Genomic DNA, 16,609 nt, shown 5'->3' with positions numbered 1-16,609 from the left:
CTGATTTTACACTGGCTTGCTCTCCCTGCCTTGCTCCCTGGAGTGGTCCCAGCTCTGGCCGCTGCCCCCAGAGGTGACCGTCCATCCGCTGAGATGCTGACGCTCAGCCCTGCCTGGGGGCCCAGCCTCCCGAGCAACCGCAGCTGTGCCCCTCTCCTCTTCCTCCAGGGCCCCTCCCAGCTTCCCAGCCTGTCTCCCTGACATGGCTCCGCAGAAGCTGCTGGAGGAGCAGGGTGGCAGCTGCGGGCCTGTCTGCGGCTCCCTGCCTGTCTGCCCACACTGCCACTGTTCCAAGGACAGGAGAGGAAGGGAAGGGCCATCGTGCTGACACCTAGGATGCCAGACCATCACGTGCTTCTTTCTCTGTCTCCAGTTTTGGGAAGTCATCAGCGATGAGCATGGCATCGACCCCACTGGCAGTTACCATGGAGACAGTGACTTGCAGCTGGAGAGAATCAACGTGTACTACAACGAGGCTGCTGGTGAGGACTGCCGCGTGCTCGGCCCCCTCTCCTGTGTTCTGTTCTCTGGCAGCCCCAGTGTAGCAGGAACACACACACACACACACACACACGACAAAGAAATGTTCCCTGCATGCGTTTAAAGTCAGCTGCTCAGAAATACCCTCAGAGTCCCTGAAGTTCCCTGCATTCGGGTCATGACCGGGCAGGCCCTCACCTCCCTTTGTAGAGCAGAAACCTCCTCTAATCTCTTTGCGTCTTGCTGGAATTTTCTGGGATGAGCTCTGCCTGGAGGGGCACGGAGAGCAGAGTGTTGTCTGATTGCTCTGCGAGCGCCAGGTCTGAGTCCTGCTGTGTCCCCACAGGTAACAAGTATGTGCCTCGGGCCATCCTGGTGGACCTGGAGCCGGGCACCATGGACTCTGTCAGGTCTGGACCCTTCGGCCAGATCTTCAGGCCTGACAACTTCGTGTTTGGTACGTAGGGGTGATGCGTGGGCCCTGGCTCAGTGGGTCCCCTTCCTCCTGACCCCATGGGGGTCACTGCTGAGTGCCTGGCGGAGGCTGTGTGTCCACAGAGGCCTCGAGTCCCGGGCTCACTGTACCTGGTCCATGGGCTGTCAGCCCTCTGGCCCCTGTCCACACAACTCAAAGGCCAGGGTCAGCCTGCAGAGGCTGCCGCAGCCCTCCCACTGCAGGGCAGAACAAAGAGTGAAGGAAAGCTTCCAGCAGCAGTTCACAGGCCACCGGTCATTTCGGAGGATCCGTGACAACAGGCAAGCCCTTCATGAAGGCGAGGCCAAAGGCGCAGGTTGTGAGCAGAAGCTGAGCCAGCCCTCTGACCACGGGCGCCTCTAGCCTTCCACCTGCTTCAGCTGACTTAAGGGTTTTAAGTACTGAACAAAGGCCTGAGCACACTGGCGGTGAGCACGGGGCCCTTCCTGCAGGAGCAGGTCCGGGCTCAGGCAGTCGTGTAACGCCGTCCCCTGGAGTCCCAGCTCCAGGAGCAGCGAGGCAGGGAGGGCGCGGTGCCTCTCCACAAAGACAGCCTCACGTGAGGCAGCAGAGCGAGGCGGCCGCCAGGAGGCTGACGCGGCCGGAGCACAGGCTCGTTACAGCTCCCGACCAGAGCCATCGACCCAGGGTCCCCCGCACCCGAACAGGAAAGGGCCCGGCGTCCTGGGCCCTGGGTCCAGGGAGAGCGTGGACGTGTTTGTCCAGTGAAGCGCGCTCCTGGGCAGCGTGAAAATGGCAAGGTCCGACGAGCATGAGGAGCAGGGCCCAGCTCAGGGGACGAACCAGGACCCCGGGCTCCGCGGCTCATGCCACCCGGCGGGGGGGTCCTAATGAGCATCCCTGCAGCTGACACCGTCCCTCAGGCCCCCTCACTCGCCCCTCTGGAAGGACGACCAGCCAAGGACATGCTGGGGACTTAAGAACCAGACTCAGCCTCCCTGATAGCTCAGTTGGTAAAGAATCTGCCTGCAATGCAGGAGTCCCTGGTTCCATTTCTGGGCCGGGAAGATCCACTGCAGAAGGGATGGGCTACCCATTCCACTATTCTTGGGCTTCCCTTGTGGCTCAGCTGGTAAAGAATCCACCTGCAATGTGGGAGACCTGGGTTCGATCCCTGGGTCAGGAAGATCCCCTGAAGAAGGCAAAGGCTACCCACTCCAGTATTCTGGCCTAGAGAATTCCATGGACTCTATAGTCCATGCGGTCGCAAAAGTTGGACATGACTGAGCCACTTACCCTGACTCGGGGCGGGGGAAGCCCCGGTGAGGGGCTCTCAGACCCCGGGCGGAACTCAGCTTCCTTCCTTCCCCGCTCAGGCCCCACTGCCTGGGATCAGCCCCCAACAAACCTCCACTCAAATCCTCGTTGCAGGCCCAGAAACAAATCCAGTCTCCTACAGTCAGTTAGCCTCCAACAAAAGAGGAAAGAATATACGACGGAGTCAGGACAGTCTCTTCAGCAGGTGGTTCTGGGAAAGCTTGGCTGCTGCTGCTGCTGCTAAGCTGCTTCAGTCGCGTCCGACTGTGTGCGACCCCACAGACGGCAGCCCATCAGGCTCCCCCGTCCCTGGGATTCTCCAGGCAAGAACACTGGAGTGGGTTGCCATTGCCTTCTCCAATGCATGAAGGTGAAAACTGAAAGTGAAGTTGCTCACTCATGTCCGACTCTTAGCGACCCCATGGACTGCAGCCCACCAGGCTCCTCTGTCCATGGGATTTTCCAGGCAAGAGTACTGGAGTGGGGTGCCATTGCCTTCTCCAGGGAAAGCTTGGCAACTGTGTGTAAATCAATGAAGTCAGCACAAGCCCTCACATCACTCACCAGGTAAACTCAAAACGGCTTAAAGGTTCAAATGTGAGACACGACACCATAAAACTCCTAGACGAGAACACAGGCAAAACATTCTCTGATGTAAATCGTAGAAATATTTTCTTAGGTCTCCCAAGGCAATAGAAATGAAAGCAAAAACAGACAAATAGGACCTAATCAAGCTTAAAAGCTTTTTCACAGCAAAGGAACCCATAAACAAAATGAAAAGACAATCTACAGACTGGAAGAAAATATATGCAAATAATATAATTGACAAGGGGTTAATTTCCAAAATATATAATCTCTCTTATAGCTCAACATCAAAAAAACAAACAGCAAAAAAATACAACTCAATCAAAAAATGGGCAGAAAATCTAAAGAGACATTTCTCCAAAGAAGGTATACAGATGGCCAACAGGCACAGGAAAAGATGCTTAACATCATTAATTACTAGAAAAATGCAAGAGGTATCACCTCTCACCGGTCAGAATGGCATCATCAAAAAGTCTACAAATAGTAAATGCCGGAGAGGCTATGGAGAAAAGGGAAATCCTGTACCGGGCTGATGGGAATGTAAATTGGTGCAGCCGCTACAGAAAACAGCTCGCTATACACCTGAAGTGATGCTGTAAATCACTGACACTTCAATAAATAAACTAAATATTTTAAAAGAGCATATTATAATTAAACACTAACACAATCCTCACCTCAGGCCCGGGGGACTGACCTCAGACCCAAGGGGAGGCCGAGTGTGTGACACGCTGCTCCTGGCCCAGAGAGGTGGCCTCCGTGACACGCTCACGACGTCGAGCAGGGCACGGCAGGCCCTCTGCCCAGGGCTGTGCACAGCTGACCATCCCGGCCGCTCCATCCCCAGCTCAGGGCCCTCTCGGCCCCCCAGGAGGTCATCTGTGCGGTTCCTCGAAGTCCTGGCTCTGAGCTCCCTATTGGCCAGAGGCCGTTCTGGGCTCCGAGGTGCCTGCCGACCCCGCCACAAGGCCCCCAGCATGGCAGCCTGCAGAAGGTCTCCACGGAGGCTTCTGCCACCAGCTGGAGAAAATTCCCCCCTTGGGGGGCTCGCGTGATTAGGGAAGGCCTGCCCTTCCTCAAGTCAGGTGAGCTCCTGATTTCAAGGGGAACTGATCCGGGCCCTTCACGACACCTGCGGAGTCCCTTCACGCTGCGCTGACATTGGTGCTCCATTGAACAACTGGGCACAGGTGTGTGCAGTCCAGGCCGGCGACCCCTGGGCCTTAGAGTTCTGCCTGCCTCCAGTGGGCAGCTGGGGAGTGAGCACACGTGGCCTCTGGATGCTCTGGTTCCAACACCCGGACCTGTGCTCCGAGGATGTGGTTTTCTGTTTACCTGCTGCGTGGCTTTGGGCAAGCCTTCGTCTCTCTGGGCCTTAGTCCGTTCAGGACAGTCTCCGTGGCCTGTCAGGAGTCCCACACGGGGCCAAGACAGGCCAGCGTATGGGCGCCTTTCACTGTGTATGTTGGATTTTCAGACCCCTGTGACCACAGGGGTCGGTGCCTCTCTGGGGTCCTGCTTGGAGGAGTTAACCCACTTGCTCCTCAGAGTAAGGCCGCCCTTGACTGGTATTAAGATATCTCCTGGGCCCCGACTTTCGTGAGCGCTGGGGACTGTGTGCTCAAGTCGGTGGAAGAGTCCCAACAGGTGGGAAAAGTGAAGAAGGAAGCTGAGTCACCCTTGCAACTTCCCTCGTCTGGCTCCGACTCAGCGGTTTAAGTCTGCAAGTGCAGAAGTCGGAATGGACATTTCTGCCTCCCAAAGAAAGGCTGGGCTGGGAGCAGCAGCAGCGCTGCAGGGGGAGGCCCGGCTCACACTCACTGCTGAGCTTCCTGGTCCTGCTTTCCCAGCCCGTCCTCCCGGCCGGGCAGTGAGGCTGGACAGCAGGTCTGGACCCGAGCGAGCACTGTCTCCGCTGGACCTGCAGCTGACTTGTGGGCTGCCGTGCCCCCCACCAGGGCCAGCCTCGGCCTGCACCCCAGCCTCGCTTCATTCCTCTGACCTTGGTCCCGGCATCTCAGTTCAGTTCAGTTCAGTCACTCAGTATGTCCGACTCTTTGTGACCCCATGAATCGCAGCACGCCAGGCCTCCCTGTCCATCACCAACTCCCAGAGCTCACTCAAACTCATGTCCATCGAGTCAGTGATGCCATCCAACCATCTCATCCTCTGTCATCCTCTTCTCCTCCTGCCTCCAATCCCTCCCAGTATCAGAGTCTTTTCCAATGAGTCAGCTCTTCGCATCAGGTGCCCAAAGTACTGGTGTTTCAGCTTTAGCATCATTCCTTCCAAAGAAATCCCAGGGCTGATCTCCTTTAGGATGGACTGGTTGGATCTCCTTGCAGTCCAAGGGGTGCTCAAGAGTCTTCTTCAACACCACAGTTCAAAAGCATCAATTCTTCGGCACTCAGCCTTCTTCACAGTCCAACTCTCACATCCATACATGACCACAGGAAAAACCATAGCCTTGACTAGACGGACTTTGTTGGCAAAGTAATGTCTCTGCTTTTCAATATGCTATCTAGGTTGGTCATAACTTTCGTTCCAAGGAGTAAGCGTCTTTTAATTTCATGGCTGCAGTCACCATCTGCAGTGATTTTGGAGCCCAGAAAAATAAAGTCTGACACTGTTTCCACTGTTTCCCCATCTATTTCCCATGAAGTGATGGGACCAGATGCCATGATCTTAGTTTTCTGAATGTTGAGCTTTAAGCCAACTTTGTCACTCTCCTCTTTCACTTTCATCAAGAGGCTTTTTAGTTCCTCTTCACTTTCTATCATAAGGGTGGTGTCATCTGCATATCTGAGGTTATTGATATTTCTCCCGGCAATCTTGATTCCAGCTTGTGCTTCCTCCAGTCCAGCGTTTCTCATGATGTACTCTGCATAGAAGTTAAATAAGCAGGGTGACAATATACAGCCTTGACGTCATCTCAGGGGGACCCAAATGCCGCGTGACTTATAAAACTACCCAGTCTTCAGGGTCACCTGAGAGTCTGCACGGTATTCACGCCTCCCATAAGTTAACAGAAGCCTGACTGTGGACACCCCACACGCAGACGTGTCTGGCTGCCTTCCTGTCCGAACACTCAGCAACCAGGCGGGCCTCGGCCAGCCGCCCCCTGCTGGCCAGCGCAGGGAAAGGACTGGCCCAAGACCTCTGGTTTCCTCCGTGGCCGAGTGCACACGTGTGCCTCCCTCCCTTGCAGAATTCACGGCTCTGTTAAACCTTCTCGGACCACCCCTTTCCTATCCGTCTCCATATTCTCTAACCTCCTTTTCCCTTCTCCTTACCAAAAAAGTTTAAATTATTTCTTTGTATCCAGACAGTGATACTGATTGTGAGGGATGGGCGAAGACAATTTAAGAGTTTTGTAGATAGAAAATACTCCTACTTCTGGAGGCACCACTCACATCATATCAAAAATATTTAAATTTCTATCTTGTAAAATGTTTACTTCATTGTAATTTGTGTCATGCTTAAATGCTAAGCCACGTTTGGCTAATCGATGTAGGTTTAATTTAATTACACATGTTAATTTCACTATTGCAGGTTTCTCTTCATATTTTGGCCTTGTCAGCCCTACCGCTCATTTTCTTAGGTCCTGAAAACCAGCAAGGGCTACGCTTAGAGTGGCCTTGCTGATAAAAGAGTGAAACTAACAGATATTTCTTCTAATTAAGAAAAACAAGAGAACACTGGCAGCAAGGTACAGAGCATCAGCCTAAGAGTGTGCAGCAAAGTTTGCATAATTGAATAATGAATTTAACAAAATTAATCCACCCTGTGTTTGAAATGATCCTCATTACTGTTTTTCTAGCACATGACAATCAGGCATAGATAAAAACTGATTATAAACAAGAAGTAATATTCCTTCACGATCAGATCAAGTATGTCTGGGACTTAGTCAGCAAAGACAGGAACCGTGAACAGGAGACGATCTGGGGTTTCTCTCCAGACTCCTGGCTGCACAGCTGACGCGGCCCTGGGACCTGGATCTTTCCAGGACTTAAGACCTTCGGGTTGTGAGACACGTGGACACGCTGCCCGCTGCATCAGGAGGCCAGGTCGTGTTCTTCCGTAACTCGAAGGCTCAAAGGCCCAATAAACACTTTTAAAATGTACCTTGGTGTGATTTTTATAGTTAAAAAGGCGCTTCATGTTTTAGTCACATCTTCCTTGGTGGATTTTACAAGTTGGGTGGTAGGTTGTTGTTGCTCCCACTGCAAAGACTATTCTAGAGAAAGCTGTGCAGACCACACGTGGGGGGATAGCAGGGGGGTTCCTCTGTCACAGGTGAGACCCCTGGCAGTGGGGAGGGGGCGCTGGCGAGCCAGGGAGCCCCTGGAGGGCAGAGGGTGGTGGTGGGGAAGCGGACCGGGCAGCTGGCTGGATGCCAGCCCACTTGCTCCATCTCTGCCCTGCACACTTGCAGCAGAAGACAGTCCTAGGCTCCACAGGAACTCCTGGCTCCCTCACCTCGGGGAGGGGAACATCGACGGCAATCTTTCCACGCTTGCCCTAAAAGAGAAACAGCAGAGCTTGAGCCCTGGGGTTTCCGGGAAAGTGACCAGCACCCTTTCCGTGCCCTGGTTGCCCGGTGGTCATCAGCAGGCTGGCCTCACCCCAAGTCTCTGGCCATTCAGATTTTGGCGCAAGAAATCCTGCCTTCAGAAGACAGGTGTGAGGGGGCCAGGAAGCTGGGAAGCGGTGGGAACAGCTCTCTTGGGTCCTAGCCTCCAGCCCAGTCTGTGCCCTGCTCTCAGGGTGCTCAGGCTTAGAACCGTCCTGCACGGTGCTGGGACCCCAGCTGACCTCCAGACTCTCAGTCGGGCATCAGCTCACTTAGGAGCTCTGCGACTCCCCTTCCCACCGGCCCCTTCCTGGCTGTGGGCAGCTTCGTGGACTAGGGGCCAGGACGGCAGCATGGAGGTGAGACAGTGTACTGCGAGGCACGAAGGAGGGGGCATCACGGACCTGGGGCACCAGCACTGAGCCCCGATTTACAGGGAAGAGCTCCCTGGAAGAGAGAACAGCAATGCACATGTCAGCAGCTGATAGAACACTTAACCCCACTTTACAGATGGTACAGCTGAGGCACACACAGGTTAAGTGCCTTGCCCTAGGTCACTCAGCTGGCAAGCGGTGGAGTCAGGATCCGCACCCACTCCAACCGTGCGGGCCTGTGGTGTTAACCCCTCAGGGAATGTAGGGGCGGGCTGAGTGGGGGGACATTCAGCCCGGTCACGTGAATAGCCTTGGCCGTGGGAAGCAGAGTTTGTTCAGAGAACTTAGTATGATCCAGGGATGCTAGGTTACAGGGAAGATGGTAGCAGTTGGGAGAAGATAACATGTATTTGATAATTTGGGGGTCTATGTCTCATTTAAGTCATAGTGTAAAAATAACAGTATTTTTCATTCTTAATGTCCAAGGCAAAAATGATTGAAACCATGATGAAAAGGAACAAAAATATCTAAATAACCCATGAAAGGAGGGAAAAAGGAAAACATCAAACATCGAAAATAGAACTAGAGGACAGTGGGAAGACATACTTCTGTTTAGTATTTTATAAACTTTAAAATTTTATACTCAGAAAATGTGTATATGAAAGACATCCTTACCACAATAACATATATAATGTGTATGCATATTACACACACACATTATACTATATATTTTTTTCAGTTAAGAAAGGACCAGATTGACAATTCTAGTAAAAATAATTCATACCGGGACATGAAACATTCCAGAAAGTAGTTGAAAAACATTATTATATATTTACTCCAAATTATTATTCTTCAAAAATTTATAAACTTCGGTTGAGCTGACTATCTTCAAACTGGGGTTCAGACTCTTTGTTTTAGGTAGTCGTACTTCAAATGCTTTAGGCAAAATTCCTCCATCTTCATAAAGAGACACTTTTTTTTTAAACTTTACATAATTGTATTAGTTTTGCCAAATATCAAAATGAATCCACCACAGGTATACACGTGCTCCCCATCCTGAACCCTCCTCCCTCCTCCCTCCCCACACCATCCCTCTGGGTCGTCCCAGTGCACCAGCCCCAAGCATCCAGTATCGTGCATTGAACCTGGACTGGCATCTCGTTTCATACATGATATTTTACATGTTTCAATGCCATTCTCCCAAATCTTCCCACCCTCTCCCTCTCCCAGAGTCCATAAGACTGTTCTATACATCAGTGTCTCTTTTGCTGTCTCGTACACAGGGTTATTGTTACCATCTTTCTAAATTCCATATATATGCGTTAGTATACTGTATTGGTGTTTTTCTTTCTGGCTTACTTCACTCTGTATAATAGGTTCCAGTTTCATCCATCTCATTAGAACTGGTTCAAATGTATTCTTTTTGATGGCTGAGTAATACTCCATTGTGTATATGTACCACAGCTTTCTTATCCATTCATCTTCTGATGGACATCTAGGTTGCTTCCATGTCCTGGCTATTATAAACAGTGCTGCGATGAACACTGGAGTACACGTGAAGAGACACTTTTATTAAAAACCCGAACGTGTGTGTGTAAAGGAGCAGACGGGCTGTTATTGAGGAGCTGGTCTCCTGGGCTTCCTCTGAGGTCACAAAGAGGGTGAGAGCGACTGTTCCAGAATAACTGAGACCATTCTCCTGCTGATGGCTCTCGGGTTCTCGTTATTCTACAGAGGAAGCTGATGCTTGACATACATTTCCCCTGGACCACATCTGTCCCTTACTGATGCACCCGCCAAGGGCAGTGGCCGCCCTCACAGGACCAGGACGAGGGCAGGTCCGCTGAAAGGCTCGCAGGGAGGCGGGAGCAGCAGGGGAAGGCAGAGCTTTTAAAAAGACGCACGCCCAGCCTAGCGCAGGGAATTCGCGTCTTCCCTCTCCCGCCTGAGTTTTGTCTTGTCACCCGAAGGGCCTTAGGGGTGAGGGCGGCTCGAACACCGGTGACATCAGCCCAAGACAGGAACCGACTTGGGGCTGGAGGAGGTTGGCTCCCCGCCCCCGTCGCCCTGCCCAGGCCCAGAGGAGCCCTTCTTCTCCAACACAGGAAGACGTGGGGAGAAGCCACTTTCTCCCGAGGCCTCGTCAAAGCCTGTCCCGGCGGGGGGTAGGCTCGGCGGGCCCCACTTCCTCCTGCAGTCTCTTGGGTGCCGTGTCCACATGGCCGACTCCAGCTGGCACGGAGTCCCCGGGTGAGTCACCTGCGGTCGGGCAGGCGTCCTTTCTGCACCGGTGCGTCTCTGACTGCCCGGCTCAGACATGGGTGGGGCTGGGACAGGCGGGCCGGGGGCACGCTGGGTGCTGGGGAGACAGCCTTTGCTGCCAGGGACACCCATGGCCTGGGCCTGCTGGAACCAGTGCTGTCACTCACTCACTGCTCCCAGACACCCTCTCTCGTCTTCACAGTGTAATGAGGCCAGTTTCCAGGTTTCCGTATGGGGCCTGAGCGCTCAGATGACTGCTTAACTGCCTGACTACGATGCAGGAGAGTGGGCCACCCCCCGCAGGAGATGCCCACCTGTTACCCAGCACCAGCCCTTCTAGGTCTCATCTGCTTGGCTCCCAGCCCCCACCTTGAATGAAACAACAAAGGCTGAGAGGCAGCCGTCTCCAGAAACCCTCTGTGAACCGAGCGATCGCAGAAGCTACGGGGAGCAGGCCCGTCCTCTGCACAGCTTCTGGAAAGGTCTCCCTGGTTGTGAAGAGCCCAGGGCACGGAAGCTGGGGCAGCGCTCGTGAGAAGGTGGAGGCCACGCCCTCAGCATGTGGGTGCAGTGCCAGCCAGGGGGCTGAATGTGGGCGCCCCGGAGACGCCCCTCCCCAAGGGGCACCAGGCACCTGCCTGGGCAGGGCGGGACCCTGAGGACTGGCTTCCTGGATCATGGGTGACAGAGCCATGACTTTGCCATTAACACGGCAAATGGGCTTAAGATCTGTAACGACAGCATCACCTTGGGTTTTACAGCGGCCTTTTTGCTCCATAAACTCGACCCGCTTTCATATGGAGCCTCTTGTTTCCTACTCACAAAGCTGGCTGCAGGGCACCTGTAATTATCACTTTAAAGCTGGAGGAACTGGCCCCGGAGAGGAAAAGCAGCTGTCCCTGGTCTCTGCTGCCCTGGCCCGCAGGTCAGGACAGTCCCGAGGAACAAAGAAGGCTGGGTCTTAACCTCGTCCTGGCCAAGCCTTTAAAACCCCCCTGCCCTTTTTCTTTGTAGAATGAAACTCTATGCCTTCACTTACAAGCTTTGTGGCTGCTCAGCTATGAGCCTCCTTTCTGAAGCTGTTAACTTGGGATGGTAATAATGTTTACTCCAGAATTGTAGAAATACACTGTGAGCCACGTAGGTAATTTAAAATTTTCCAGTAGTCACTATGAGTGTAGCAGTCATTTAAAAAACAGAAACAAGTGAAATTAATTTCAAAAATATATCCAAGATATTATATTGATCAGTAATCAATATACAAAATTAGTGATGGAATCTTTTCCATTCTTTTAATTTCCTGAGTCTATGGAACCGGATGAGCATTCACATCAAAGCACATCTCAACGCAGACTCCCTGGGCTCAGAGGCCACACGTGGCTGCTGACCTGGAGCAGGACGCCCACCTTCATAAGGAGGGCAGGGGGATGAGGCAACAAAACACCCCGGAGGCACATGCACCCCCCCCCCACAGACACACACACAGACACAGACAGACACACACACAGACACAGACAGACACACACGCAGACACACACAGACACACAGAGACACACACACGTCAAGCTCCATAAGGAGGCCATGGGGACACACAGACACACACACACGTTGAGCTCCAGAGAGGCCATGGGGACACACACACACAGACACACGCACACGCATGCACACACACACACAGACAAATTCTCGCCTGTCGAGCTCCATAAGGAGGCCATGGGGACACACACGTGGAATTTTCCACATTAAGCGGCCTTGACAGGACAGCCAGCGCCCAGCGACTTTTCCTAGTTCCCCCCCAACTGAGCACCTTCCTAACGTGGGCAGGGGCGAAAGGGCCCCCCAGCAGCCCCCCGCCGAGACGGCCATCCTCAGCCCCGGCCAGGGACCCCCACTCCCCGCGCCCTGCAGCCCCTCCCAGCGCTTACAGCCGCCGTGACCCCCACCCCGGGAAGAAAGAGCCGGAGGCCAGTGGCCAGGACAGGCCCGGGGACGGGAACGCGCCGCACCGGGACCCCGCGCGCACGGCGGCCGGCCGCCCGCACCTCGCGCCGCGCCCCGGCTCCCCCTCGCGGTGCCGCAGTCCCCGCGCCGCCCCCGCCGTGACGTCACAGGGGCGGGGCCCCCGCCTTAAAAGACGCGGCCCGGGCGGCGGCGGGGTCTGTGCCGAGTCCGCCGGTCCGCGCTCTGTCCAGGCCCGCGCCTCCACCCGCTCCACAGCCGGCACCATGCGCGAGATCGTGCACATCCAGGCGGGCCAGTGCGGCAACCAGATCGGCGCCAAGGTGGGCGCGGCGCGCGGGGCCGAGGGGCGGCGGGGCCCGAGGGCGGGGGCCCCGGAGGGACAGAGAAGGGGCGGCGGGGCCCCAGGGTGCGCCTGGGGCCGGAGAGGGACCGGGGAGGGAGCTGACCCCTGGGGAGGGGGCGGCGGGGCCAGAGGGCGGGGGTCCCGGAGGGACGGAGAGAGGGCGGCGGGTCCCCAGGGAGAAGACCAAGGAGGGGGCGGGGAAGGGGCCGCGGGTGGGAACCCCGGAGGGACAGAGAGGGGGCGGCGGGTCCCCAGGGTGTGGGACCAGGAGGGGGCGGGGAGGGTCGGCAGGGCCCGAGGGCGGGGACCCCGGAGGGACAGAGAGGGGGTGGCGGGTCCCCAGGGTGCGCGCCGCGGCCGCAGCGGGACCGGGCAGGGAGCTGACCCCCGGGAGGAGCGCGGCCGCAGGGCGGGGCGGGGCCGGGCGCCTCACAGCCGGCACTGATGCTCAGGGCTACGCAGCTGTGGGTCTTTAATTACGGGCCCGGCCCCGGCCCTTGTGAGGGACGCGGTTGGTACCTCCCCGTAGATTGGACTCTGAGATTTGGGTGGGGGCTTTGGTCGTGAAAAGCCCGTGGCCTCCTGCGGAATTTATTTTGCGTATATTGTCTGCATTGCGAATGAAAAAACTGCAGTGTCATTGGGTGACAGATGCTCTGGAGGGTTCTGGTGGGTCCGACAGACGGGGTGCACCATCCAGACGGGGTGGCGGGTGACGCCGGAGTCTGACTGCCGTGGGCGCGGCGGCAGGTGGCAGCCCCGGGCCGAGCCGCCGCAGTGGGCGAGGCCCCGCGGGCCAGGTGCCCGGGTGTGGGCGGGCGCCTGCACAAGGACGTGGTCTCTTTCACAACCGCCATATTGCCCCCCCGCCCCCCGCCTTTCCTGCCGCAGACGCACGCTGCACCGTGCCCCTCACCCCCCCATTCCGCCTCTGCAGTCAGTGACCCAGGAGCCCGGCGGATGCCCGCGCCTAACGCGGCGCTGCTTGGAGGTCGAGTTTGTGCCAGGACTCGGCGATCTCTGCAGGCAGCCGCAGGGCGGGGTCCACCTGTCCTGGGCAGGACCTGTCCATCCGCTGGGATGCTGACGCCCAGCCCTGCCTGGGGGCCCAGCCTCCCGAGCATCTGCAGCCATGCCCTCCCTCCTCCTCCAGGGCCCCTCCCCACTTCCCAATCTGTCTCCTGATATAGCTGATGCTCTGCGCATCCCCGAGCCCCTCCGCAGAAGCTGCTGGAGGAGCAGGGTGGCAGCTGCGGGCCTGTCTGCGGCTCCCTGCCTGTCTGCCCACACTGCCACTGTTCCAAGGACAGGAGAGGAAGGGAAGGGCCATCGTGCTGACACCTAGGATGTCAGACCATCACGTGCTTCTTTCTCTGTCTCCAGTTTTGGGAAGTCATCAGCGATGAGCATGGCATCGACCCCACTGGCAGTTACCATGGAGACAGTGACTTGCAGCTGGAGAGAATCAACGTGTACTACAACGAAGCTGCTGGTGAGGACTGCCGCGTGCTCGGCCCCCTCTCCTGTGTTCTGTTCTCTGGCAGCCCCAGTGTAGCAGGAACACACACACACACACACACACACACACACACACACACACACACACACACGACAAAGAAATGTTCCCTGCATGCGTTTAAAGTCAGCTGCTCAGAAATACCCTCAGAGTCCCTGAAGTTCCCTGCATTCGGGTCATGACCGGGCAGGCCCTCACCTCCCTTTGTAGAGCAGAAACCTCCTCTAATCTCTTTGCGTCTTGCTGGAATTTTCTGGGATGAGCTCTGCCTGGAGGGGCACGGAGAGCAGAGTGTTGTCTGATTGCTCTGCAAGCACCAGGTCTGACTCCTGCTGTGTCCCCGCAGGTAACAAGTATGTGCCTCGGGCCATCCTGGTGGACCTGGAGCCGGGCACCATGGACTCTGTCAGGTCTGGACCCTTCGGCCAGATCTTCAGGCCTGACAACTTCGTGTTTGGTATGTAGGGGTGATGCGTGGGCCCTGGCTCAGTGGGTCCCCTTCCTCCTGACCCCATGGGGGTCACTGCTGAGTACCTGGCGGAGGCTGTGTGTTCACAGAGGCCTCGAGTCCCGGGCTCACTGTACCTGGTCCATGGGCTGTCAGCCCTCTGGCCCCTGTCCACACAACTCAAAGGCCAGGGTCAGCCTGCAGAGACTGCCGCAGCCCTCCCACTGCAGAGCAGCCCAGAGCAGGAGGGCAGAGAACAAAGAGTGAAGGAAAGCTTCCAGCAGCAGTTCACAGGCCACTGGTCATTTCAGAGGACCCGTGACAACAGGCAAGCCCCTTAAGAAGCCGAGGCCAAAGGCGCAGGTTGTGAGCAGAAGCTGAGCCGGCCCTCTGATGACGTGCGCCTCCGCCCTGCCAGCCAACAGCTGTGGATTTATCAATAAGAATTTATAGAAGGTTCTTAGTTTTAAACCAGTTGGGTTTTGTTAAACTATCTTCTTAATTAATAACGTCATATGAACTAAATCTTTTGTTGTATTAGATCTTCAGTGTTTCTGAGGATCACTGATATATAGAAAACTTTTCTGTAGATAGACAGTCTTTCTGAAAAAGAAGGCTCTTTGATCTCTAAAATTAGTCCAGAGTCAGGAAGACAGAATTTGGAATTCCTTACTGAAGGGTTAGCGTCTGATACTGTCCTTTCCCTCTGGCAGGCCAGAGTGGTGCCGGGAACAACTGGGCCAAGGGCCACTACACAGAGGGCGCCGAGCTGGTGGACTCGGTCCTGGACGTGGTCAGGAAGGAGTCCGAGAGCTGTGACTGTCTGCAGGGCTTCCAGCTGACCCACTCGCTGGGGGGCGGCACGGGGTCTGGGATGGGGACCCTTCTCATTAGTAAGATCCGCGAGGAGTACCCCGACCGCATCATGAACACCTTCAGCGTCATGCCCTCGCCCAAGGTGTCCGACACGGTGGTGGAGCCCTACAACGCCACCCTGTCCGTGCACCAGCTGGTGGAGAACACGGATGAGACCTACTCGATTGACAACGAGGCGCTGTATGACATCTGCTTCCGCACCCTGAAACTGACCACCCCCACCTACGGGGACCTCAACCACCTGGTGTCGGCCACCATGAGCGGGGTCACCACCTGCCTGCGCTTCCCGGGCCAGCTCAACGCCGACCTGCGCAAGCTGGCCGTGAACATGGTGCCCTTCCCGCGCCTGCACTTCTTCATGCCCGGCTTCGCGCCGCTCACCAGCCGGGGCAGCCAGCAGTACCGGGCGCTGACGGTGCCCGAGCTGACCCAGCAGATGTTCGACTCCAAGAACATGATGGCCGCCTGCGACCCGCGCCACGGCCGCTACCTGACCGTGGCCGCCATCTTCCGGGGCCGCATGTCCATGAAGGAGGTGGACGAGCAGATGCTCAACGTGCAGAACAAGAACAGCAGCTACTTCGTGGAGTGGATCCCCAACAACGTGAAGACGGCCGTGTGCGACATCCCGCCCCGCGGCCTGAAGATGTCGGCCACGTTCATCGGCAACAGCACGGCCATCCAGGAGCTGTTCAAGCGCATCTCGGAGCAGTTCACGGCCATGTTCCGGCGCAAGGCCTTCCTGCACTGGTACACGGGCGAGGGCATGGACGAGATGGAGTTCACCGAGGCCGAGAGCAACATGAACGACCTGGTGTCCGAGTACCAGCAGTACCAGGACGCCACGGCCGACGAGCAGGGCGAGTTCGAGGAGGAGGAGGGCGAGGACGAGGCCTGAGAACTTTGTCAGATGAATCGTGCATCCTTAGTGACTTCTGTTGTCCTCAATCAAGCATGGTCTTTCTATTCGTATACTATGGTGCTCAGTTTTGCCTCTGTCAGAAATTCACTGTTGATGTAATAATGTGGAACTCCTCTGGAAATTGCAATATTGTCTAAGATATCTATACTAATAAAAAAGCATGTGTCCAAAACCTGTGGTCTCTCTTTATTGCAAATAATTTTTATTCTTTCACTGAATGGTTCCTTTCCAAGTATGTTTCTGGGTTTAGTAACTGTTAATAGGATTTTTATTTTCATATTTTTAATTAATAGCCTTTCTGCTCTTTTAGTAGAGAGAGGCAAGTACTGAAAGTGTTATAAGTCACTCAGTCATGTCTGACTGTCTGTGACTCCACAGACTGTAGCCCACCAGGCTCCTCTGTTCTCAGGATTTCCCAGGCAAGAATACTGGAGTAGGTTGCCATTCCCTTCTCCAGGGGATCTTCCCAAACCAGAGATTTAACTTGGGTCTCTCCTGCATTGCAGGTGAATTCTTAA

At 55.5% G+C, this 16,609-nt stretch overlaps 2 protein-coding genes across 2 annotated transcripts; both read left to right on the top strand.

Annotated features, from left to right (window-relative positions):
- The first annotated feature begins 202 nt into the window (after window positions 1-202).
- On the top strand, window positions 203-7,326 carry LOC106701394 (tubulin beta-4B chain-like). The gene is made up of 3 exons (XM_070361427.1): window positions 203-250; window positions 374-482; window positions 827-7,326. Exons 1-3 carry the CDS (start codon window positions 203-205, stop codon window positions 943-945), a joined length of 276 nt encoding a protein of 91 aa, XP_070217528.1. The 3' UTR covers window positions 946-7,326.
- A 4,821-nt stretch (window positions 7,327-12,147) lies between these two features.
- Window positions 12,148-16,263, top strand: TUBB2A (tubulin beta 2A class IIa). Its single transcript, XM_070361362.1, has 4 exons — window positions 12,148-12,306; window positions 13,713-13,821; window positions 14,192-14,302; window positions 15,007-16,263. The coding sequence occupies exons 1-4, from the start codon at window positions 12,250-12,252 to the stop codon at window positions 16,065-16,067; spliced, it is 1,338 nt and encodes a 445-aa protein (XP_070217463.1). The 5' UTR covers window positions 12,148-12,249; the 3' UTR covers window positions 16,068-16,263.
- The last annotated feature ends 346 nt before the right edge of the window (window positions 16,264-16,609 follow it).

This window comes from Bos mutus, chromosome 23 (genome assembly GCF_027580195.1).
Source record: "Bos mutus isolate GX-2022 chromosome 23, NWIPB_WYAK_1.1, whole genome shotgun sequence".
NCBI lineage: Eukaryota > Metazoa > Chordata > Mammalia > Artiodactyla > Bovidae > Bos > Bos mutus.
This window is presented reverse-complemented; position numbering and strand designations above follow the sequence as displayed.

Coding starts and splice junctions, on each gene's coding strand:
- LOC106701394 (XM_070361427.1), top strand. CDS start 203: ATGGCTCCGCAGAAGCTGCTGGAGGAGCAGGGTGGCAGCTGCGGGCCT. Junction 251..373: donor AGGGTGGCAGCTGCGGGCCT/GTCTGCGGCTCC, acceptor CTCTGTCTCCAG/TTTTGGGAAGTCATCAGCGA. Junction 483..826: donor GTACTACAACGAGGCTGCTG/GTGAGGACTGCC, acceptor GTGTCCCCACAG/GTAACAAGTATGTGCCTCGG.
- TUBB2A (XM_070361362.1), top strand. CDS start 12,250: ATGCGCGAGATCGTGCACATCCAGGCGGGCCAGTGCGGCAACCAGATC. Junction 12,307..13,712: donor GCAACCAGATCGGCGCCAAG/GTGGGCGCGGCG, acceptor CTCTGTCTCCAG/TTTTGGGAAGTCATCAGCGA. Junction 14,303..15,006: donor GCCTGACAACTTCGTGTTTG/GTATGTAGGGGT, acceptor TCCCTCTGGCAG/GCCAGAGTGGTGCCGGGAAC.